General features: G+C 44.5%; 2 protein-coding genes and 1 long non-coding RNA gene across 8 annotated transcripts in view; 1 reads left to right on the top strand and 2 right to left on the bottom strand.

Annotated features, from left to right (window-relative positions):
• Positions 1 to 406: 406 nt before the first annotated feature.
• On the bottom strand, positions 407 to 11,477 carry LOC111177309 (uncharacterized). The gene is made up of 3 exons (XR_016393623.1): positions 9,584 to 11,477; positions 7,755 to 7,834; positions 407 to 6,852 (listed from the first exon to the last, which is right to left on the bottom strand). It is a non-coding gene; the product is annotated as an uncharacterized LOC111177309 (long non-coding RNA).
• Positions 8,470 to 14,877, top strand: RNF183 (ring finger protein 183). Its single transcript, XM_022578995.2, has 2 exons — positions 8,470 to 8,931; positions 14,267 to 14,877. Exons 1-2 carry the CDS (start codon positions 8,805 to 8,807, stop codon positions 14,875 to 14,877), a joined length of 738 nt encoding a protein of 245 aa, XP_022434703.2. The 5' UTR covers positions 8,470 to 8,804.
• The window catches only part of PRPF4 (pre-mRNA splicing tri-snRNP complex factor PRPF4), a 20,411-nt gene continuing 10,298 nt past the window's right edge, over positions 14,733 to 24,845 (bottom strand). For 5 of the 6 annotated variants that reach the window (XM_089913615.1, XM_022578991.3, XM_022578992.3 and 2 more), the window contains 5 exons: positions 23,719 to 23,808; positions 21,005 to 21,127; positions 20,787 to 20,894; positions 20,578 to 20,696; positions 18,230 to 20,055 (listed from right to left, as the gene is read on the bottom strand). In XM_089913615.1, coding sequence (XP_089769741.1) covers positions 19,862 to 20,055; positions 20,578 to 20,696; positions 20,787 to 20,894; positions 21,005 to 21,127; positions 23,719 to 23,808 — 634 coding nt within the window. In that variant the 3' untranslated portion in view covers positions 18,230 to 19,861. Of the gene's footprint in view, positions 17,642 to 18,229; positions 20,056 to 20,577; positions 20,697 to 20,786; positions 20,895 to 21,004; positions 21,128 to 23,718; positions 23,809 to 24,845 lie in introns of those variants that run through there. The other variant, XR_016393621.1, reaches the window with a different exon arrangement.

Raw genomic sequence — 24,845 nt, 5'->3', positions numbered from 1 at the left:
AACAGTGATTATTAAAGAAGGTTCCCCAGGGGTTCTGAGTTTACAGTCATTGAAACAGAAATAATGTCCGATCTTTTAGCTGCAGCAGCAGAAATGTACCTTCACCTGTGTGTTTTCAGCACTGGTATTGAGAGACGTGTTGTTTTCAGTCTGTAACAGCCTTCATTTTGACACAGGAATGGCAAGTATAGAACTCAGGTCACTTGTTTTTTTAATATTTATTTATTTATTTGGCTGAACCGTGTCTTAGTTGCAGCACACGGGATCTTTCGTTGCAGGGCGCAGGCTCTTTGTTGTGGCACAGGCGTCTCTCTAGTCGTGGCGCAGGCGTCTCTCTAGTCGTGGCGCTAGGGCTCTCTAGTTGTGGCGCACGGGCTCTAGAGCACGCAGGCTCAGTAGTTGAGGCGCAGGGGGCTTAGTTGCCCCGCAGCATGTGGGATCTTAGCTCCCCAACCAGGGATCGAACCCACGTCCCCTGCATTGGAAGGCGGATTCTTAACCACTGAACCACCAGGGAAGCCCCCACTTTTTTTTTTAATCTTTTAACACTGAGATAAAGGAACTTAGCTTTTTCTGAATGGCCTTTTTAAAGCATAATTATCAAAGAACAGCTTCATCATTAAAACACATGAAGTTGTTCCTGAAATGGGCACTTCTTAGCACGGGCAGTCCAGCTAAGACAGCATTCCCAGCTAGGCACAGCCATAAGAATAAGTTGGTTTCAGTGGAGTGAGTGGAAGTGATGTAACTTCCACCCTATTAGCTCAAAAGGAGTATGTTTGTCCAGAATTTCCCCTCTGAGTCCCTTCCCACTAGGTGGGATGCCGACTGCCAGCAACAGCTTCAGCTATTCAGATTAGGACAAGATGATGCAACAAGAAGAAAGAAGGAACCTGGGGCCCCAAATAACCTCCAGGAGCTGAGCTGTTCCAACAGCCTGACCAGCTGTACTGTGACTTGAAAGAGAACTTCATTCTTTTTAAGCCACACACACACACACACACACACACACAAACTTTTAATTCAAGTTTAGCCATCACAGAGTTTCATATGCCTTAAGTTTATAGCTGGCAGAATTTTCTTAAACTGAACACACTCTAGTAACCTAGATGAAGAAGCATAATACATCCAGGAATGCAGATGGCCTCCCTCATACTCCCCTTCAGAACTATCAGCCAAGGGATTTATAATAGCATAAATTGGTTTTGTCTGCTTTTCTACTTTATATAAGTAGAATCATATTGTAGTAGATGGAAGATACGGCCACAAGCTTCTCCCATCCCTGTATGTGTGACCCTTTGCAAAGTAACTTCTCGTTAATAGATGGGATCTATTTTCCCAGCCCTTGAATCTGTGACGGCCTTTGACTTGGTTTGACCAACAGAATGCAGAAGAACGAATGCTATGCAAGTCTGAGGCTCAGCCTTAGAGAGAGCTTGCCGCTTCACTTTCACCCTCTTGGAATGCAACTCCGAGGATGCCATGTTAGGGAGTGACCTAGGCCCTGTGGAGAAGAACCCAGTACCACCACACATGTGAACAAGGTCACCTTGGACCTTCCAGCCCTGCCAAACCTCCAGCTGAATGCAGCCATAGATGAAATCAGAAGAGAAACTGCGCAGCTAGCCCACAGAATCATGAAAAACAATAAATTGTTTTAAGACTAAGTTTTGGGACAGTTTGTTATCCAGCAGTAGAGTTAGGTGAAACAATATGTGCGCTTAATTTTCGTCAGGCTTCTTGGGCTCAACATGTTTGTGAGATAGACTGACATTGTTTGATAGTATTCTATGGTGTGACAATATTATAATTTATCCACTTAACTACTGATGGGCATATGGGTGTTTCCAGTTTGGGGCTTTTATAGTTAGTGTTGCTATGAACATTCCATTAGTATGTCATCTGGTGAAATATGCAGGCATCGTATTCACTGTATAACCAGGGGAGGCCATTCTGGGCCATAGGGTAGAGTGCATGATCAGCTTTAGTAGATACCACCTCTTTTCCAAAAAGTTTGTCACAGTTCACATTCCCACCAGCTGTGGAGGACCTTCAGCAGAGTTTCCGTTGTCCATACCCTTGCTAACACTTTGTGCTCGTAAACTTTGCAAGCCTCAGTTTTAAAGATGAGTGTGTAAATGTTGAAGACTGTACGAGGGAAGTGTGAGCTCCACGGACCAACATTAGAAAGAAGCTGGACCAGCTGGTTTTGATTGTACCTTTCTTCCTGACACCTCCAGTTAAGAGGCCAGAATTTTAACAGTAAAACCTTATATGCGCTATACAAACTACTTTCACAATCATAATTTCATCTGAGTCTTCCAATAAAATAACACTGGTGTCAACTAGCACTGCATGTCCAGGTGCTGAACTCGCAGTCCATCCAGAAATAGTCTTTTGGAAAACAGCCACCTTCACATGACTAATAACCTTGTACACATTTAAAATGGGGCTGCATGAAATGTTGTCCATGATTCACCCTAAGTGAAAAACACAGGTGACAAAACAGCCCCATACAGCCTCATCCCATTTTGGTAAAAATGTATCTGCACATATGTCTATACATTCATAGATGAAGGTCTGGAAGAAATAGAGCAAAAATGTTAACAGTGTTAGCTCTGGGTATTGAGTTTAAAGATGAATTTATCTTCTACTTTATGCCTTTTTTTTTGTAATGAGGATGAATCAGTTTCATTTTAAAAACTTAATTGTTTTTGAAATAGATAACTCATTCACATAGTCACAATCAAGAGTGCAAGAGTTTATACATTAAAGTCTCCCTCTCATCCACGTCTGCCTTCCATCTGGCTCCCTCCAGAGGTAACCAGTGTTACCAGCATCTACTGTACTCTTTCAGAGACATTTCACGCATATACTACAAGCAAATACATACATTTGTTATTTCCTTTGTCACTTTTATGATCAAGAACAAGACTATTTTCATTCTGAAGAAAAGGTTGTAGAGACTATTTTATGATGTGGAAAGATAAGCAGAAAGGCTACAAAACAGTACATAGAGTATGACATATTTTATAATAATGTATGAAAAAATTTTGCATTTAAAATACTTATAAAGAGACTGAAAGGCTATACACCGAAAGGCTATGATAAACATACCTTTGTCCAGAAAGAATTTTTCTTTGTTTCTAATTACCATCCATAGAAAAGTTCTTATTGTGGAACCATAATTCAAGTTTCATACTGAAGATTCTATCACCCATTTGTTTGAACCATGTGATAATTAGAATACAATAATACAATTACAAAAAACCACTTTGAGTTGCCTCTCATCCAGAAGATGTTATTTTTACAGTCTTATTTATTGTGGAGAGGGCTTTATGTTAGACCCTTCACATTGTTGGGATCCTGAGCTTTATTTTTTCGGTGGTCATCTCTGCATGTAGGATTTTGGGTGAGTTTATTTCCTCCTTATAGGTGACAGTGTGGCCTGGTTTTAGGGCGTGGACTCCAGCACCACCATGCCTGGTTCAAATCCCAGTCTGCCGCTTCTTAGTCTCACGACCTTGGGCAAGAGACTTAATCTGTGTCTCAGTGCCGTCATCTGTGAAATGGAGATGGTATGATGGCAGCATCTACTCACAGAGTTGTCAACAGGGATGTCATACGATTCAGGTAGAGCCCCTCGAATAGTGCCTAGCATTGTTCCTAAGTGTCAGTGTTATATTCATCTGAGTTGCCTAATTTTTCCATATTGGACATGTACTACAATAAAAAAGAATAAACTCCCATGAGAGAAGGGAAACTAGACAGATGTAGAGACGAGCACAAATGAGAAAGTGCCATAGAGAAGAGTGCAAACCATGAGGCCCCGGGAACTCAGCGAGGAGGGAGGGGCCCGGCTTTTTGATTTCGACTAAAAGCCCCGTGAAAGGATCCCTCTGTCGGTACTGCAAGCTGAGCATTCCAAGAGCAGAGATGGACTTTGGTCCAGGAGCCTTCTCTCTGGGCATTTGGAGAAGGCCTTTGAGACCTTCCTGGAAGCTGCCCTGGCCCTTCCCTGTACAAACGGCCTCTTGCAACTTTTTGCCGCTGTCTTCCTGGCAGGGGTCATGTGGAGAAAGGCTTCAGAGTAAGTGTCAGGACTTACCTGGCTGTGCCTGGCCCAACTCACTCCAAGGACCTTCAGGGGGCAGTTACTGCCACCCTGATGTGGCGGCAAGTCTGGGGGACTGGAAGACAAGATGCTTCATTCACAGCCCAGCTGGAGGAAGAACCGTCCAATTGCAGCTCTGTGTTTCTAAACACACCAGGTGGCATGGGCAGGAGGCCTGCTGTCCTGTGTCCTCAGCCGGGAACCCTCTGCCTGGGGACAGAGAGGGGAGGGGAAGGCAGATGAAGGGAGAGGAGGAAAGCGCAGGGCTAGGAGCTGGAGGCCCTGGGGTCCAGCCTTAGCTCTGACGTTTCGCATTGACGTTAGCTGGGATAAATTCTTAATTTCATCAAAATCCAATCACTCCTCACAGAATCCCTTGAATTGAAATGGGAATAACAATGCCAGATGTGACCTGCTTGATGAAAGGAATTATGTGAACTACTTTATATTTGAAAGAATATCTAGATCCTGTAGTTCCTGCTAAGTCTGAGGTAAACGAGGGCTGGGAAATAGTGTTATATCAGTGTTTCTAAATTTATTCAATTGACACATTTTTAAAAAAAAATAAAATAAAATAATAAAACAGCTCATAATCCTTATCCACAATGCTTAAAATCCCCCCGTTCTGGAGACAAAGGTTTTGTTTTTTTTTTGCGGTATGCGGGCCTCTCACTGTTGTGGCCTCTCCCGTTGCAGAGCACAGGCTCCGGGCATGCAGGCTCAGCGGCCATGGCTCAGGGGCCCAGCCGCTCCGCGGCATGTGGGATCTTCCCGGACCGGGGCACGAACCCGTGTCCCCTGCATCAGCAGGTAGACTCTCAACCACTGTGTCACCAGGGAAGCCCTGGAGACAAAGGTTTTTTTCATTAAATTTGGTGCCAAAATTGACCCGATGGCGCTTATTCTTTTGGGTATCAATCTTTATAATAAATTGCAGAATATTAATAAAATAAAATAAAAAATAAATTGCAGAATATTAATGCATTTGATTACCAGGTGCTGCCTCAGGTCTCACTAGTATATGGTAAATGCATCATATTATCTTCCTAAAATATGAAAAATTCTGAAACACATCTGGCCCCAAGGGTTTTGCATGAGGATTGTGACGTGTAAAACAAACTCAGATGCTGCACACAGGAAATGGGGAGGGAGGGACGGTGTCCATTCCCAGGCTGAGATTCACCCAGCCCTGTCTGGGACATCTTCCTGGTGTCAGATCCCTGAGAAGTCTTTAAGAACCTGAAGACAAATGTACCCGGGATGAGTCAAGGAGCATATACTGGGGATATTTTTTCCTAAATTAGTCTTCATACTTCAGTGTGTCTCTGAATCCCCCTGGGGATCTAGTGAAAATGCAAATTCTGATTCAGTAGGTCTGGAATGGGCCTGAGCTTCTGCATTCCTATCAATCTCCAGGTGATGCCTCTGCTGCTGGGACTGTTCTGGCCTCCGGATAAGCCTAAGGCATGGCTCCAAGTGATAATAACAATGTGGTGCCCCACAGGGAGAGCTGCCCCCTGCCCTTGGCGGGGGTGGGAGCTCGCTCAACACTGATCACCTGACCAAAACCTGCCTCGTCACCGCCTTTTCTCCATCCTCCGCTGCCCATTTACTGCCTTCTGCTGCCTCTTCCTCCCTGCATGGTTCATGCCACCCTCCGCCTCCATCCCCGACCTTGGCTGGGCCTCACCAAGTCTCATGACTCTTCACTCACCCGGTTCCAAGGTACTGCTTAGACGAGGTGCTTTTCCAGCTGACTGACCTCACCTCCGAAGCATGAACTAAATTAGTTCAACTCTCAAATTCCTGAGATGGCTCACTATCTCTCCTGGGTATCTCCCCGGAAAATTTTCCACTGTTTGCAAAGTACTCCCTAGCCCTGACCACCCAGAGATATTAATGATAATGCATTTGCTCACTAGACAAGCAGTGACCCGGGAAAGGGCCATGGGTTATTTTATTTTTATGTCAATGCTTGCAATGCCCTGACTGATTTCTTACACACCCTCCTTGCTTCTTTTTAAGTTCTGGATTCCCGGGTTGCAGAAAACTCAGACTTCCTTGTTTTCCAAGTGAATTTTCCTATTGCAAAAGTAATACATATCTATTAATAAAAGTTTAGAAAATATAGTTAAGAAGAAAATGTCAATACCAGTAAACTTAGCACGCAGAGATAACCATTGGCACATTTTGTCTCATGGCCTTTCAGGCTTTATATATAAATTTTGTTTTACAAAATCTGGATCATACATATAACATTTTGGAACTGCTTTGCCCCCCTCCATTTATAGTATATTGTGACCATTTTCACAGATCAATAAAAATTCTTCTGCAATAGCATTTTAAATAAGGGACTTCCCTAGCGGTCCAGTGGTTAAGACTTCACGCTTCCACCACAGGGAGCGTGTGTTCAATCCCAGGCCAGGAATAGAATGAAGGCCGAATACACATATATTTCTTATTATAAATCACAATATCACACATACCTTTTGGATACTTACAGGGAATTATATTATTATGTAAAAGTGTATAAACTTCTTCATGGTTCGCATGAGTTGCCAAACCAGAAAGCATGGCTTCCAAACTCTCAAATACGAACCAGATCCTTTGGGCTGAATCAGTGTCTTGAATTCTCACTAACCTTAGTTAACCAGAAGTGATACTGGAAAGCAGGGCGTTCTAGGTCTGAGAGGGAATTCCAGGCCACCAGGTCATGCCTTGAGGCATCCCTCTGTCTCCTGCTCAGAAAGAGGAAAAATGCTTAGAGGTCTCTGTTAGGGATCTACAACTTCCCAAAGAACACAGCTATTTTTCAGACAATTCAAGGCTAATCTAAATCCTGCAATCATTTTGGCATTTATTTTTCCAGCCAATATTTATATATTTAAAATGAAGGGATTAGGGGAACTTCCTGGCTGTCCACTGGTTAGGACTCAGCACTTCCACTGCAGGGGGCCCGGGTTCAATCCCAGTTCAGGGAACTAAGATCCCGCACGCCTTGAGGTGCGGCCAAAAACAAAAAAACAAACAACAACAAATGAAGGGATTAGATCAATAAGGGAATGGTTAAGTAATCTGTGGTACAGCCATTCAATGAAATATGATACAACCATTAAAAAACTGAAAAAGCTCTTTATGCACTAATACAGAATGATAGATACATCGTTAAGTGAAAAAAGCAAGGTGTAGAACCATGTATACCAAATGCACATTTGTGTAAAAAGGAGGAATAGGAATACATAGACATTTTGACATAGGAGTTTTGCTTGTGTATTCATAAAGCATGTTTGGAAAGATACACAAGAAACTGATGGTATAACTCCTTCATTTTTAGGGAAGTTAGGTAGCTGGGAGAACAACATTTTCGTTGCAAAATGAAACCTCTTGTGCTGAACATGCAAATGTATTACCTCTTCTAAAATAAAAATTTTAAAACACAAAATAAGAGGACTAGGGCATTTGATTACATCCTAAAATACATTTATTTCTGTTTATTCTCCAAACCCCAATTTAAATGGTCAGTAAAGGAATAAAAGAAGAGGACCATATGTACAGAGAATAGGAGAGGGAACAAAAGATGGATCGTATGAACACACTTTTGGGGGACAGTGAGGCAACGGCACAGATTTCAGAGTCATACTTGCAGTCCCAGCTCTTTAACTTGCTTCTCATGAGCTCTTGGGTAAACCCCTTACTTGCTTTGAGCTTCTGATTCCTTATCTGTGGAAGAGTAAGGACAAGTCATTTATTTTATGTGATCCATATCGTGCCTTGTGGGAGTGTTGGGAGGATTCATTGTCCCAGATCAGAAGCATTTAATAAAGCACATAAACTGCTACTATTACTTTTAATAATAGTAGCGGGCTTTAGCTAATATTATGTTAATGTTTGTCAGTCTGACAGGAAAAATAGCAGTATCTTATTTAAAATCTGAATTTCTCTAATTATAAATGAGGTTGAACAATTACATATATATTCCACTTGTATTTCTTTTTCTGTGATTTGCCTGATCATCTCTTAATAATAGTTAACATTTACTGCATGTTACTGTGTACCAGGCACTGTGTTATGATCTCTGCATGCATTATCTCATTTAACCTGGGGATCAAATAGGTAAAATTATTATGCCCATTTTCAGCTGAGAAAAATAATATTTAGAGAAATTAATTTGCTCAAGTCTCCATCACTAGTAAGTAGAGTCTGGATTCTGAGCGAGGACTTGACTCTGACCCAGAAATCTGACTTGATCAAGAACCCAGGCTCTTCAGGCTTATGCTTCAGTGACTCTCCCCTAATGGTTTTCCTTTTGGATTAAATAATTTTCTCAATATTTTGCAAGTGCCCTTTGTATTTTAGTTGCAGGGCGCAGAGTAGGAAAGGATCGATCTGTGCCGAGGGGCAGAAGTGGCATCAGCGACAACCTGCCTGCCTGTCAACTGCCCATAAGGCTGTGTGTGAGCCAAGGCGGTGCAGTCAGAGGTGATGCAGGAGACCAACCGGGTGCAGAACAGAGGCCTGCAACGATGAGTGGACTTCGACCCCCTTAGAGAGAAAGCAAGAGTGACTCACAGGAGGAAGATGAAACCAAAGCTTCCAGGCTGTCCCTGGTAGGCTCAGACAGTCCAAAGGCAGCAGAGGGAAGGAGAGAAAATCCTGAGATGGAGAGCTGGCCAAGAGCTTCCTGAAGACCATGCAAATGAGGCACGCCCACAGCTGCCTGGAAACCAGGCCGGGAGAAGTCAGAGCCCAGAGCACATGCTGCAGGGCCGTGCTAGGCAAAGGAGCTGGAGGAGGTGGAGGAGGCGCCAAGGGAGCAGGTAAGGAACCAGGGAGGGTCGTGGAGGGACGGCTCACAGGGCCCTGCATCCTGAGAGGCAGCATCGTCCACCGACCGGGTGAACGCTGTCCTGGGAGGCAGGGCTCCTGGGATCATCTTTCAAGCTCAGCCATTCTTTAGCTGTGAAGCCTTGGGCAAGTCACTTCACCATTCTGAGCCTTGATGTTCCCATCTATAAAATGAGTGTAAAAATAGCATGCTACCTATGTATTGAGCATCTGCTGTGCTTTGCTGTGCACATAACAGTCATTATCCTCTCCTCACAGCAAGCTCATAAGGTGAGATCATTAGCCTATATTACAGAGGAAAACAAAGCTCAGAGAGGTTAAGCCATTTGTCTAAGACCTCACAGCAAAGAAGTCTGGTTCCATAGCTGCACACTGTCGACTCCTGATCCTGCTTCCTTCAGAGGGTGGTTTTACAGAATCAAATGGTCTATGCAAATGGAAAAAAAAATTGCAAAAGGCAAATTATACCATCAAGATGTGAGTTACCACACTTAGACCCCGGCCAGGACTGAGGCCCTTTGTAAACTGGGAAGTCCTATAAAAATGCTAGTTCTTCACCTCTCTCCTCTGGAGGTTGAAAGTATTGGGGTGATGCTACAGACAATGGATATTTGGCTGACTGACCTGCTCACAGACTGAGGCGATGTCTTTGGGGTGGTATTGGGATGTCCTGGCTTGAGAGTGAGTCGTTGGTGGTTAAGTGGCCAGAGTTCCTCCTGGAGACAGACTCTGAAGCCACAGACAAGGCCTGAGGTGACCATGGCAGATAAGGGCCCAGGTGCTGATTCAACAGTGATCATCCCTCTTCTTGAGCATCCCTTTACAGCTTTGGCCATGGAACTTCAGGAAATGGAAGCCTGCTTTGTGGGGAGGGGAAAATCTTTAAGGGTAGTAAGCTTAGTGCAATAAAGTTAGAATAAAGTTAGAATTTTCAGGCAAGAGAATGAAAAACTAACAAACCTATAATCTTACCCCCAGAGATAACCACTGTTGACATTTCAGTGTTTGTTTTTCCACACATTTTTTTCCGTTGCACACATATATTGAAAAATTAGATTGTACTGTAATATGGTTTTTTTGCGGTACGCGGGCCTCTCACTGCTGTGGCCTCTCCCATTGCGGAGCACAGGCTCCGGACGCGCAGGCTCAGCGGGCATGGCTCACGGGCCCAGCCGCTCCGCGGCATGTGGGATCCTCCCGGACCGGGACATGAACCTGTGTCCCCTGCATCGGCAGGCGGACTCTCAACCGCTGCGCCACCAGGGAAGCCCTGTAATATGGTTTTATTACTGGTTCTTTTCACTTAATAACATGTCATGAACGTATTTCCATATCAATAGATGTTTTATCACATCACTTAAAGGCTGCAGAATGTCTCTTTGTATGGATGGAGCAGAATTTATTTAATAAGTGTCCTACTATTGGATAATTAGGCAGTTTTCAATTTTTAACCATTAGAGCCGTGCTTTCTACCCAAATCTTGGTACAGGTCCTGGATTATTTCCACGGGATAAATTACCAGTGGGGGAACTGCTGAATCAAGGTTATGTATATTTTAAGGCCTTTGATAAATACTAAAGGTCTGCTTCTGACACACTCTGGAATTCAGGGGCTCCTCAAAGCTCAATGCAGAAAATTTCATGGCCTCAAAGTCAGCCTTGAGCCTTCCTCTCTCTCAAATCCATTTGCAGGGATAATGCAACCACCTCATATATAGTCTTTACCGGGTGCCAGGCTCTGTCTAAGAGCTTTATCCTCTGAGGCATCACTTTTAGCTTCCTCTTCAGAAGAAACTGAAGAACAGAGAGGTTAAACAGTTCACTTGGAATCACAGCCCTAACAAGCAGTGTGTTGGGGGTCAATAGCCTTGACAACCTGGTTCTAGAATCTATGCTGTCCACTGCTTCTTGGAAAGTATATTTGATTGCATCTGCAAAGATATCTTTCACCCATCCCTTTGATCTTCTCCACCAATGCCTCACATGCATCAAGCCCCACCATCCCAACTTGGACCACGGCTAGAGCCCCTAACTGGTCTTCCATTTCCACTCATCCCTTTCACTCTGTCTTCTGCTCTGCAGCTGGAATGTTGCTTTAAAAATGGAAATAGGGGCTTCCCTGGTGGCGCAGTGGTTGAGAGTCCGCCTGCTGATGCAGGGGACACGGGTTCATGCCCCAGTCCTGGAAGATCCCACATGCCACGGAGCGGCTGGGCCCGTGAGCCATGGCGCTGAGCCTGCGCGTCCGGAGCCTGTGCTCCGCAACGGGAGAGGCCACAACAGTGAGAGGCCCGTGTACCGCAAAAAAAAAAATGGAAATAGGATCGGGTCACCCCCCCCACCCCCGAACCCTGCCGGCAAGCACATACATACACACACGCTCAGCCCTAGAATAAAACCCAGATGCATTCCCCAGCCTCCAGGGCAGCCTCTCTGGCTTCTTCCTAAAAGCCACTTCCCCATCCAGACCCACCCCCTGCACCCCAGTCACCCAGCCTCCTTTCACTTCCTCAACGACAGAGCTTTTTCTCACCTTAAGGCTTTGGCACATGCTGTTCCCTTGAGCTCGAATGCTCTTCTTCCACCCTGCAGGGCTGGATTCTTCTCATCCTCTGGTCTTGGCTTTCATATCATCTCTCTGGAGAAAGCTTCCCTGGTGATCTCACCTGAAGGAACAAGTCCCCTAAGCCCATTTTCCTTTTTGTCCTTTATAGTATTAATTAAAATTGTGCATTTATCGCCCATTACTCATTAAATGTCTCTTTCCCTCACTAGACTCTAAATGTCATGAGGTCAAAGACCATGTCTATTTTGTTCCCCATTATTTACCCAGTGCCTAGCACAGCACCTGGCATGTGGCGAGCTCTCATTAACTCAATGACTGCTCGTAGAAAGGACGAATTGTCCACAGAGGGAGGCATTCATTGGTGAGGATCTTTGGCAAAGTATCCAAGCTTCAGCCAGAGCTGTTCCATCCTCCTCCTGCATGTCTTCACTTCCTCTTCCCTGTCCCGAAGCAGTGACAGAGGTCTAGGGTCTAGAAGGAAACCAGGAAGCCATGGGTGAGAATGTAAGCAGGTTTTGCTTCAGGCGCCAACTCAGTCAGGGTAGATGATGTCATATCGGGGGCACAAGGGAGACTCGTTACCCCCAAGGCCCCCCTGCACAGTTCCTGGATTCCTACCATGAGAGACTTCTGGCCACGAGGAATCTCCTAGTGAAAGGCAAACACTCACTATCCAGTTAATAACACACATCTAGCAGGTGGACTGAATGGCTGAGGGCTCTACCTTTCTGACAGCAGCATGGTGGTGGCCTGGAAGTCTAGGTGTCACCACTAACTAGTGGGTGACCTTGGGTGAGAGTCACTTCTTGCCTCCCATCTGCAAAGTGAGTGGTTAGGATGGAGAAGAGGTTTTTAAACTGCTTTTTCCTCAGAAGCTCAAGTCTTCAACTTGTTCAGATGACCAATATAAGTCAAGTGTTTCTGGTTGAAATAGGGATGTGGGGCTGGAGCGGTCCTCCTCCCTGACTCCCGCTTTTAAGTCCCAAGGGTGGTGGGAGGGCTGAGTCTTGGACTCCAAGATCTCAGCGGTCAGTGCCTGCCAGGCTGACCATCTGTGTCATCTAAGGACAAAGAAGGCAGCCGGGCTCGCATGTTCTGGGTGTAGCTCCTTGGGCACATTAAGTGATCGGAAGGGGATGGGAGAGGACTTGTTGAATCTGATATTCAGAGAGTATTCAGAGACTTTAGGCTGTGCAGCAGGTGAATTTCATAGCAATTGAAGGGCAAGGCAGGCAGCCCCTTTGTTTGAGAAGGAGGTTTCAGCCATTTTAGAAAAGAAATGAGGGCCCAGGAGAGAGGAAGCCCAGAAGGCTCGCTCACCCTCTCCACAATCTAGAAGAAGGAAATTGCCACCCCTGCCTTTCCGGGCCAGGGATCCCAGGTCTTGAAGAGACCACCCACAATCTCACAGATAACTAGGCTTCCAGGGTTGGTTGTTTGCCACGCCCCAGGGGAACACAGGTCCCTCACCTCACTACCCGCTACCTGGGCAGCTCTCTGGCCTTCGCTGCAGGCAGGTGCGCTCAGGAGACTGCCGCCTGGGCTACCTGGCAGCTCCAGGTGCTGCGTGGACGCTGCTATGGAGACGGGCCCCGGAGTTGGTGGTGAGAAGGCAGTCTCCCAAAGCTTTGCAGATTCTGGAGGGGAAGAGGCTGGAGCCTCAGGCCCTTCAGGGTAGTCTGCCTGACAGCCGTAGTGCCAAGGAAGGCCAGGTGGGCACTCTGGGAGTTTCTAGGACAAAGTCAGGGTGGGGGGAGGAGCCAGGGGAGGCCAAATTTTGGGAGGAGGCTCTGGAAGGGCTGATCTGGGCAGGGGAGCCTCTCCATGTTTCCAGGTCAAGGGGAAAAGCCTTCCCAGAGCCCCCCTTGCCAGGCCAGTGCAGTGCCCTGCACAAAGACTGGGCCAGTGGCACTGAGGATTGGCCCTGCAGCCCAAGGGGAGGAGGGAGAGAGGGCCTGGCTTTTGCCCCCAAAGGAGGGATAGACCAGGGAATTCACAAAGCCCATCTCTGGGCTAGTCAGGATCCAAGGCAGCAGGGAAGGAAATATTTGCCCTGTAGCAGGAAGCACTGACTGTGGCTCCTCTCCCTCTCCCTGGAGCCCAAGAGGCCAAGGGCAATCACGTGCAGCACAAGGAGCATTTTTATCCATTTCCAAAGCCAGGGTGCCGTCTCCTTGAGGGAGCTCGATGAACGTGGGGTGCCTGAGGCCTGGGCCCGGTAGAGGGGATGCTGCAGGAGCACCACACCTAATTCTACGGCTTACGGACTGGGTGATCTGAAACAATTGCTTCATTTTTTTTTAAATTTTTATTGGGGTATAGTTGATTTACACCTGTTAGTTTCAGGTGTACAGCAAAGTGAATCAGTTATACATATACATATATCCATCCTTTTTTTAGATTCTTTTCCCATATAGGCCATTACAGAGTATTGAGTTCCCTGTGCTATAAAGTAGGTCCTTATTAATTATCTATTTTATATATAGTAGTGTGTATATGTCAATCTCAATCTCTCAATTTATCCGTGCCCCCCTTACCCCCTGGTAACCATAAGTTTGTTTTCTACATTTGTAACTCTATTTCGGTTTTGTACATAAGTTCACTTCACCTTTTGAACCTAAGTTTTTTCATCTGTGAAATGTGGGCGATAATACCTTTTAACAACCCACAGGACACAGCCTAGGGCCAATACAGGCACGGAGCTTAATGGGTGTTCCTTTGCTCCTTTTCCCTTTCTGCCAGGACGTCTCCTGCCAGACCTCCCAGTGTCTGGTCTGAGGATGGCGGAGAAGCAGGGCCGGGAGCCGGAGTGCCCTGTGTGCTGGAACCCCTTCAACAACACGTTCCACACCCCCAAAGTGCTGGACTGCTGCCACTCCTTCTGCGTGGAATGCCTGGCCCACCTCAGCCTGGTGGCTCCGGCCCGGCGCCGGCTGCTGTGTCCGCTCTGTCGCCAGCCCACTGTGCTGGCCTCCGGACAGCCTGTCACTGACCTGCCCACGGACACTGCCGTGCTCACCCTGCTCCGCCTGGAGCCCCACCACGTCATCTTGGAAGGCCGCCAGCTCTGTCTCAAAGATGAGCCCAAGAGCCGCTACTTCCTGCGCCAGCCCCAGGCCTACACGCTGGAACTCGGCCCCGGGCCTGGGAGCCAGACTGGGCCCCCCCAGGACGTGGCCCCTACCACCATCCCCAGCCCCATCCCCATCCCCAACCACGACTCTCTGAGGGGGTGTTTCCGCAACCCGCAGTTCCGGATCTTTGCCTACCTGCTGGCTGTCATCCTCAGCGTCACTCTGTTGCTCATCTTCTCCATCTTTTGGACCAAGCAGTTTTTTGGGGGTGTGGGGTGAGCATCTGTTCCAGACAAAGAACCAAGCCTTTCTTGGTTGCTGCTGGGTATGAGGACTGCAGACCCTCATTTGGGGTCATCTTCCTTTGTAGTATTGTTCTTTTTTACAATCCAGGGGTCGGCTAGGCTGTGCATCTGCTTCTGGGAACGGAGACAGTCCTACTATAATGAGAACCTCTGAAAGCTAATGGGAAAAGATACGAAGAGAGCTCTGGGTGTGAACCACGGGTCACGGAAGGGCCGAGAAGCAGATCTGTGATGCCAGGGCTACGTAGTATGTTGTACCAAAGGGCTGGGCGATGGCATCCAGGAACCTGACCCACTCAGACAGCAAGCTGCAATTCTTACTGGAGCTGCTTTGAACTCAGTTCACATTTTTTCGAGTTGCTCTTTCTATTATTTGTTGCTAAAAAATTTGGAAAGTGAACTTCAATTGTGAGCAACTGTGTTTGTCTTCCCCTTTCAGTTTTCTCTTTGGATGTTTTGCCACCAGTCCCAGTAAAAATGGCCTGCATTCATTAATTCATTCACTCACTCATTCAACAACCAGTTGGCTTGTCCTCTGTCAGAACTAGAGGGAGAGAAGGGTAGGATGAACCAGGGCTGGCAGAGTCCTTACCAGCAAGGAGGGCACGTTCACTCAGCTGCTTCTTGTACAAGACGACCTCTTGTCAGTGCGTGGTTTATGGAGTGTTAAGAGCAGAAAAGTTTAAAGGTGAAAGAAACCAGAGTCAGTGATCAAAAGAAATCTGGGATTTGGAGGAAAAGATTTTTATTCCTCCTGGTAGGTGCGGGGTGGAGCTCTGATTCCCCTCCTCCAACCATTGTAATTCTGGCCTTGAGAGGTAAGGCAGGGAACTCCCTGGTGGCCCAGTGGTTAGGACTCTGTGCTTCCACTGCAGGGGGCACGGGTTTGATCTCTGGTCGGAGAACTAAGATCCCACATGCCGTGTTGCATGGCCAAAAAAGAAAAAAAAAAAGACATAAGGCAGAAACCCCGGATACAGTAAAAGCCTTAGTTCCCATCCCAGGCCATGCAAGCAGGGGATTCTGGTTTTCATTTTGCATGACAGAATCTAGGAACCAAGGAAAACTAGATAGAATTTGGATGCTGCTTGACTACAGGTTGCCACCTCTGCAGTATCTAAAACCCTGATTTCTTCTTCACTTTTAATACTGCCTGGTTGCTCAGGGCTCTGAAACAATCTCAAAATGGTTAAAACACCATCACAAAAAGATAACATTTTGTTTTTTGGGATTTGCAGAATAAGCTTTCAGAGGCCAGAAATTGGTTTTATTTGCTCTAAATAACATTTTGTAAGTTTAATGAAACCAGCTTCTATAAACTCTTCGGGGTCTTAATGTACAAGATATTCCAAAATAGTCAAGACATACATACTTCATGTTTAGTAAAACCAAACAGTCTTAAGCTCCACTGTGAAGAAAAAGTTCTCCATTATGAAATTGGAAAGCCGCCTACATATCCTGCCAGGGGACTAGCATCTGCCTCTCCATTTGCACCACTGAAGATAATTATACTAAGGCTGGGACTGGATGTCTCCTCACGGGCTTCATTTCTTTACACATCCTTGCTCCTTAACTCTTGTGCTGGGTAAATTAGGCAATGATCTCACCATGTTCTCAGAGCCAATAAGGAACAGAGAGGAGCCAGGGGAAGTTCAGGGAAGAACACTTGCCTCTGTACTAGGGACTACTGCTCCTGAGTTAAGCAGGCTTCGTCACAGATGAAATTGATGCTCCCCAAGTTTAGTTACCTTGTTCAAGGTCACCCAGCTAGCATGTGGTGGAGGCCTTTCAGTCAAAATAGAACACTCTTGGGGTGGCTGATTCACCAAACAAGACACAGCTTTGAGTCTTCTGGGATAGGGAAGGATATAGTTAACATTGTGGCATCTTCTGTCTTCACATTCAACAGTTCTAACGTTGGGCAGTGCCGTCCTTCTAGAGAGCATTTAGGAATCTCTGGTACCCGATGCAGGGGTGGGTTGTGCTTCTGGCTGTGAGTGCCTCAGAGGTCAGGGATGCTAAGACATGCTGCAATGCTGAAGACATTTCTACACAGCGAAGTATCATCTGTCCCAAGATGCAAATAGTTTCCTGTTGAATAACACTATAGGCTCCTTGCAAGTTCACAAGGTAGAAGTGGTAAAATTAACTCCCTTTGGCATGAAGTCAGAGTAAGAGATGCAGTGACTCCTCAAAAGGGCAGTATAAATGGTAGAGTGGGCTTTCCCCGTAAGTGGTCTGAGGTGACCAAGAAGTTCAAATCTTCATGTTCACTTTAAGAACACTCGTGAAACCGTCCAGGCCATTAAGGGTATGCACATCCGAAAAGCCACCAAGTATCTGAAGGATGTCACTTTACAGAAGCAATGTGTGCCATTCCGTCATCGCAATGGTGGAGTTGGTAGGTGTGCCCAGGCCAAACAGTGGGGATGGATGCAGGGTCAGTGGCCCAAAGAGTGCTGAATTTTTACTGCACATGCTCAAAAATGCAGAGAGTAATGCTGAACTTAGATGCAGATTCTCTGGTCATTGAGCACATCCAGGTGAACAAAGCCCCCAAGGTACAGCGCAGGATTTACAGAGCTCATGGTCGGTTCAACCCATACATGAGCTCTCCCTGCCACACTGAGATGATCCTTACTGAAAAGGAACAGATTGCTCCTAAACCAGAAGAGGAGGTTGCACAGAAGAAAAAGATATCCCAGAAGAAAAAAAAATTTACGGTCTGGGAATAAATGCTGCAAAAAAAATAAATGCAAAGTTTAAAAAAAAAAAAAGGTGGAGCACTTAAAAAGTTCAGACTTTGTACAGGGAACAGGCCATGCTGGCTGGACTGTTTTTTTTTTTTTGGTCTGGCCCATGTTGCCAACATACTCACTAAAGCCCTATGAAATCTCTTATAAGGTCACAGACGGACCAGACTCTACCATTTACTAACCAGGTAACCTGGAACAAGTTACTTAACTTCTTTGAACTTCAGTTTTTCTGTAAAAGAGGGAGTAATAATTAACTCGTAAGACTGTGAGGATTAAACAAGATGTCTGAATGTGCCTGGTGGTGTCTAGACAGCGCTAAGCGTCCTGTTAAGTGATGACGATGACGTTTGTCTCACCGTTAGCATGAAATGACACACTTGGGATATGCTCCTCAGTTAACGGCTTTTGGACAATGATACTCCCAGTAAGGAAGTGTATATCCCACCAAGACATTAGTCCGGCCAAAGGCTTAGATGAAATCTTTTCACCCAGTTGCTACCCCTCTAGATCTCTTGGAACCACCCACCCCCCGCAAAACAAAAGACAAGTTTAATGGAACAAGTGGTTAAATTTCAACTTGAAAAACTGAAAACCTTTAACACACTATATTTGAAAGTTGCACGCTAATACACTTACATTCATTATTAGTTTAAACACACTACAAAGGTAGTAATGAAAAATAATTTCTTTTCATGGCTAACTATGGAGGAAATAGAGCCCATTAATACTTAAACAATAGTGAAGTGCCCAACAGAGAGTAGAGCTGATCATCCAGAAGCTTAACAGGTACACAGGATATGCAACTACTTGGTTATAATTGAAATCAGATTAAACAGACTATTTAGCTACATACCACATATTCCTAGTTATGCACGATAGAGCCAGACAAAGTCACTCTCATCCTCCCTGGAACAGCAAAGGAAAAGTGTTTTGAACGTTCAAGGAGAAGCCATCATATAAGCCCTTCTTGAATTCTCTATACACAATCCTTTCTTCTTGCCAATTCCTCTATTTTTTGTGTGAATTTATTGTGTATTTCCAGAGTTCAGTGGTTGTATACCTGGGGTGGAAAGAGCTGAAAGTAACTGCTGTTTGGCCAATGAGTAAGAATTATAGAGTTCAGATACAGTTCACTGGTAGTCTCGCCCACAATGCAACAGCCTTCCATTAAAAAAAAAAATTACTAACAGAATGCTTACTAAGGAGACAGAATTGGAGTACGCCATACTTGAGATCATTTGCTATATCTCAAACTAAAAAAAAAGGGACCTCTGTGGACCAATGCCTAGGATTCAGAAAATGCTTAACTATATAATTCTTTAAAGGGCAGTTTTTTAAATAGGATTTTACTCTTTAGCAAGTGTATAATAAAGAAAAAGTTTATGTTTGGGAATACCCATTAGGGATTTTTTTCCAGAGTTACCTCAGCATGAAGGGTGCATCCTTTAAATAACCAATAGAAAAGAACTTGCACAATAGAGACGTCATGTTTGCTTTCTAAAAATTTCATTGAATCTTGACACAATGGCCTAGCTTTTGGGTAACACAAAGGATGCCAAACTTGAAAGCAAAATGGAAGACATCTTCTGACGAGGAAAATGTTCAGCTCTGAGCTTCCCAATGCAGTTAGCATTCCACGTGAACTCAACAAGAAGAGGTAAAATATTCTCTACTGCAGAGCCCTAAGCATAGCTGTGGTCTACCTCTTCACCTCCTGTTCTCAGGGTTCTTGCTCTGTCAGGCACAGTTTAGCCAGTGCACGGTGAGGTGTGTCTCTCTACTCGAGGGCTTCCAGAATATAGTCCAGCCACCTTGCTCTCTGGGTCACATGTAGTCCTGAAGCATGTACCATGTAATGGAAAGTCAAGTTTCAAGAATTAAAAATGGAGTCAGGCACAATCCGGAGTGCTGTGAGGGAAGCAATAGGGCATTCAAACAAAAGATTAATAGAAACAATGTCTACAAAGTTCATGGCAGGGCTTGAAGATGAAAATTAAAATTTCAACCATGAAAGGGGTTCACCAACACCCAGGGACTGGGCTGCCTGCTTAAAGTGGGAGCTGACATGGAAATCCAATTCTTTTGAGGATCTATACATGGTAATTAGCAAAATACATGAAAGAACAAAACACATCAATTCCTTTCCTTTGAAAATGGCTCTAAAGAGAGAGTGAGGCTAGAATCCTTCTTCCATGGTCCTGCCTATTCAGCCATCCAGAGCTTGAAGGTCCTGTCATATGAGCAAGTGGCTATGAGCTGCCCATTGGAAGAAATGTCTAGGCCCATCACTTTGCCTTCGTGGCCGGCCAGAGTCTTCAGTGGCGACCAGCCTGGGTGGGTCCAGATCTTGGCTGTGTTATCATAGGCACCAGTAAGCAAGAAATTCCCATGGATAGCTGCAAAAGAAAAGGGGAGTTGCTTCAGGAATTCAAGTACTCAGAAGAGCATAAGAAAATAAAAGACCCCAAATCTGCTAGAACATACTATTTTGAAAAAGAAGGTATCTACATTCAGAAAAACTCAACACTCTGACCTGTATTCCTACTAGACCTCTACAAAAAAGACAACTACAGGCAGACTTAGGGAAACAAATAACATTATTAAGGTCTTTTGGCTCTTTCCCTGATAGACAACCTATTCCGAATAATATTAAGGATTCAGTGCTTGGACCTTCCATGGAAAAAAAAAAATGAAGCAAAACATTCACGGAAGTCTTCTTTACTTCCTAGGAACAAGATGCAGGCTGTGTCATAGCTCTGTCTGAAAGTGTGGTGGAGGGAAGGAGGTTATAATTTGCTCCTTCAATAGAGTCCAAATTCTCTCCTGTTCCACTTCCAAGTCTTAACACCCGGACTGCATTCCTCAGAAGTGCAATTTGTCTGTCTTGTAATTAGGCCTACAACAGGAGGAAAGCTTACGCTCAAACTTGACACCAGTCACTAAGTTCTGGTGGGCAGGAATGGTATAGACACAACGCCGCTGTCGAAGGTCCCACACTTTGCAGGTGTTGTCACCACTGCCAGTTGCAACGTGGTAGCTGTGGATCAGATGTAGTACTGAAGTTAGAAACAAAGAGTACTTTCTGACCAATAACCCTCTCCGCCCCTCACTCAGTGAGCTTATTTACCCATTGGGGGAGAAATTGATTCCATAGATTTCCTTCAGGTGACCTTCTAGGAACATGATGCAACGTCCTGTACGCAGGTCCCAAACTCGACCAAATGCATCCAGTCCCCTGACAAAATAATTTATGAATGAACATTTTGAATACAGCTCTCTGTGGAAGCAAGTATACTTAAGAGGTGAGACTACGGAGCTGCCCCCGCTACGTAGAAGAAGCCTTACCCAGTGCCAGCCAAAGAGCCATCTTGATGGAAGGCAATGTCATACACACCCATGCTGTGGCCTTCCTGATGCAGGATTTCCTCTTGAGCCTCCAAATCCCATAAGCGCCATGAACGGTCATAGCTAAAAAAGTCAAACTAACGATTAACCAGCAGATGTTCAGTTCCTACAATGTATGAAGTGCTATAAACAGCTGTAGCTCAAGTTATGTTTCTGAAACTACTCATACAACCATATTAACAAACTCTTTTCTGGCATAAACAATGTCTCAACAATTAAGCATATCTGTCTTGGGTGCTAACTGGGAAACCATGGTTCCTATAAACCTACTTCAGTAGCTATTTTATATTTATTTATTTGTTTATTTAAAAACATTTATTTATTGGCTGCGCTGGGTCTTCATTGTTGCACGCGGGCTTTCTCTAGCTGCAGTGAGCAGGGGCTACTCTTCGTTGTGGTGCGTGGGCTTCTCATTGTGGTGGCTTCTCTTGTTGTGGAGCACAGGCTTTAGGCGCGAGGGCTTCAGTAGTTGTGGCTCGTGGGCTCTAGAGCGCAGGGTCAGTAGTTGTGGCGCACGGGCTTAGTTGCTCCGCGGCATGTGGGATCTTCCCGGACCAGGGATCAAACTCATGTCCCCTGCGTTGGCAGGTGGATTCTTAACCAGTGCGCCACCAGGGAAGTCCCTTCAGTGGCTGTTTTAAAAACGAAATTCCTTAGAATCGCCCAGCAAAGATTCTGTTGCCTTCTTTCTTCCCTTATTTCACCGTTATGTCCTTCCATTCATTGAGCATTTATTGGGTCCTAAACTGAACGTTGGGCGTATAAAAATCAATCACAAACAAATAGATCAATAGAACAGAAAATAGAGTATAGAAATAGGCCCACATATACATGGTCAAATGATTTTCAATGAGGCCATCAAAGCAATTTCAATAGTGAAAGTCTCCTCCATAAATGATGGTAGAACTGTAATACATATGGAAATAAAGACAAAACAAACAAACAAAAACCCCTCAGTAATAAAAATGGGCAAAGCACCTGGACACGGAACAAAAGAGAATATACAAATAGTCAATAAGCATATGACAAACTACTCAACACCAATAGTCATCAGAGTAAAAAAATTGAAACCATGAGATTTTACTACATATTTGCTAAACTGAGCAAAATGATAAGATTGATTAATGACAAATGTTGGCAAAGATGTGAAAAAAACCAGAATTCCAGAATTCTGGGAATGTAAAATGGCACCAACACTATGGAAAACCACTTGGAAGTTTAAAAAAAGTTACATATACATCTACCCTATAACCTTGCAATTGCATTCCTAGGTATTTATTCAAGACAAAGGAAAGAAAAACACATCCACTAAAATCATTGTACAAGAGTATCTATAGCAGCTTTATTCTGACTAGCCAAAAGCTGGAAACAGCCGAAGTGTCCATCAGTAGGAGAATGAATAAACAAACTGTGGCAGAGTGATACAACTGAATACTTCTCAGCAATCAAAAGGAATTACTGATACATGCAACGACATGAATGAATCTTAAAAATGTTATGCTGAGTAAAAGAAGCCAAACAAAAAGAAGCCATATGAACAAAAATGAGTTCATAAACTATGAATAGACAGAATTAATTTATGGTGACAGAAATCAGGCCAGTGATTGCTTTGGAACAGGGAGTTGACTGGGAAAGGGCATAAGGGAACTTTCTGGGGTGATGCAAATGTTCTCTCTATTGACTAGTCTATGGCTATGAGCATAACTGATGCCGTCTTGGGCCTGTACAGTTCTTCCTGTCCTTCTGCTGACCCTACCCAGAACTATACTGTGTGGTAAGACACTTTCCTATAGTCAAGGGCTTTGTAGTTAATAGATATTGTTTAATAATCATTAGGACCAGGTGGCCTCTATGCTGTCAGTCCTCCGACAATGATGAAGACCTTTGCTGATATATTCCCAGCACCCACTAGTTACCCGTTCTTCACTTAGGAATGTACTTCCTATTTCCAAACACGTACCCCCATACCTTAGGTTAACTATAAAATTGCCTCAATGGTCTCTTGGGGGTGCAGAGTGCAGCTGTGAATGCTTCTGGATTGCTGCCTGCCAGATCCCACCCTGTGAGTAAGTGACCCTATAATAAACGGATCCATTGGATATATGGAGCTGCTGGCCGTGTTTTTCAATCTCAAGATGCCTTCTCAGTTTGGTGGGCACCTTCTGTTCCCTTGGACCTCCAACAACAGGGATGTGGGCCACATGAGTCTATGCATTTGTCAAGACTGACTGAATTACACACTGAAATCCATTCCATTGCATGTAAATTGTATCTCAAAAAATTCTTTAACAGATTCTGGCCTCATTGAATTTGTAGAACCAGAAAAGGAGACTGATTTGTAAGCAGAGAAATTACACTGTATAGCAAAAAAAAAAAAACCCAAAACACCTCTAGTATTGGCCAAGAAAGAGAAGAAAGAGGGAAAAACTCTAGTTTTCTGGGAGTCAGTGACTCTGAAATTTCAGATTAACTGCAATTTAAAACCAAATATGCTTAGCCCTAACTATGTCATATATTCTTTTCTGATTCTGATTTATTGAAGTCCAAGAAAATCTCTTGAAGGTCTCTGCTCTAAAAACTTACTTGGCAGTTCAGCCATAAAAGGTTAACAAGATGCCACAGGCCTGTATGGATAGAATAAGAGGATGGCTTACCAGGTGGTACCTAAGAAACGTCCTGATGGATGCCACATTACACGGGCCACACGCACTGTATGGCCTTCAATATCTGCCACTGGTTCATCACTGAAAAGGAATCAAATGCATGTAAGTAAACTACTCTACAGTCCTGTAAATACTCATTGAACTTATTAACTGTTGAGCACATATACACCCAATTCTGCATGGTTTGACAGGCCAAATTGTAACTAAACCTGTAATTTGTTAAACTTTTAAGGCCAATGATAATTTAACTCACTTCCCAAGGTTATTATAAAAGCTTTGGGACTATTTCATGTGCCCACGGGGCAAAACTGCTCTTCAATAAACACTGTCTATTTCAATTCACTATGTTAATAAACTCTTAATGCTATATCATTTGCTTAGAGAAAATTAAAGATATTTCAGCCTGACAAGCAAAATAAGCTCTCTGCACCAAAGGAGCGTTGAGATTCTAGAAAGAAAACATACGTCGACAGAGATGCAAGGTTATATCAAAAAGTTTTGGTGCAAGTGGATTACAGATAAATTTATCCCAAACTTCAGCTTGTCCAAGGATCCACATGAAAAAAGGAACTCCCAAACAGAGGCTTAGTTTCCTTTTGGTGGCCATTAAATTCTACTACCAGCAATGACAGAAAGAAGGTCTGAACACCAGCAAGAGGAAATAAACATGAACCCTAAAGAGGGCAATTAAAAAGGGAACTTTGTCAATGGGCATACACAGAACTAATGAAAGCCCTAGGGGAGCAAATATTGCTATGTATTACCAAAGCCAATTAAAACTTGCGGTGCTCACAGGTAAGATCTTGTCTGGCAAAGAGTGGAGACACTAATTAGCTCCTCACAAAATCCTGGAACAAAAGCCTCATGTGCTTTCCCAAAGAAAGAAAACTAAGCAACTGAATTCAGATGTCTTTTAGGCAAACCAAGTGCTTCCAAAAATTTCTTGGAAAACAATAATCATAAACACATTAAAAAAAAAAAACTGTTAAAATTGGAAAATGTAGTCTAGGTAAAGGACGATGCTATTGGGAGTAGACATCACTTCCTTGGCAATACTGCCAGACAGAACCTCCTTCCTCTCCCCTGTGGTTGTTTGCTAAGAACCAATGCGCTGTCTA

The sequence above is a fragment of the Delphinapterus leucas genome, chromosome 6 (assembly GCF_059928025.1).
Source record: "Delphinapterus leucas isolate spDelLeu-1000000601 "Yukka" chromosome 6, BTC_Dleu_Yukka2, whole genome shotgun sequence".
NCBI lineage: Eukaryota > Metazoa > Chordata > Mammalia > Artiodactyla > Monodontidae > Delphinapterus > Delphinapterus leucas.
Note: the sequence above shows the minus strand (reverse complement) of the source record. Positions and strands in the feature narration are given on the sequence as shown.

Bases quoted from the DNA above. Each gene is read 5' to 3' on its own strand.
- RNF183 (XM_022578995.2), top strand. From the start codon at position 8,805: ATGCAAATGAGGCACGCCCACAGCTGCCTGGAAACCAGGCCGGGAGAA. The intron at 8,932-14,266 runs GTAAGGAACCAG...CCTTTCTGCCAG, and splicing joins AGGAGGCGCCAAGGGAGCAG to GACGTCTCCTGCCAGACCTC.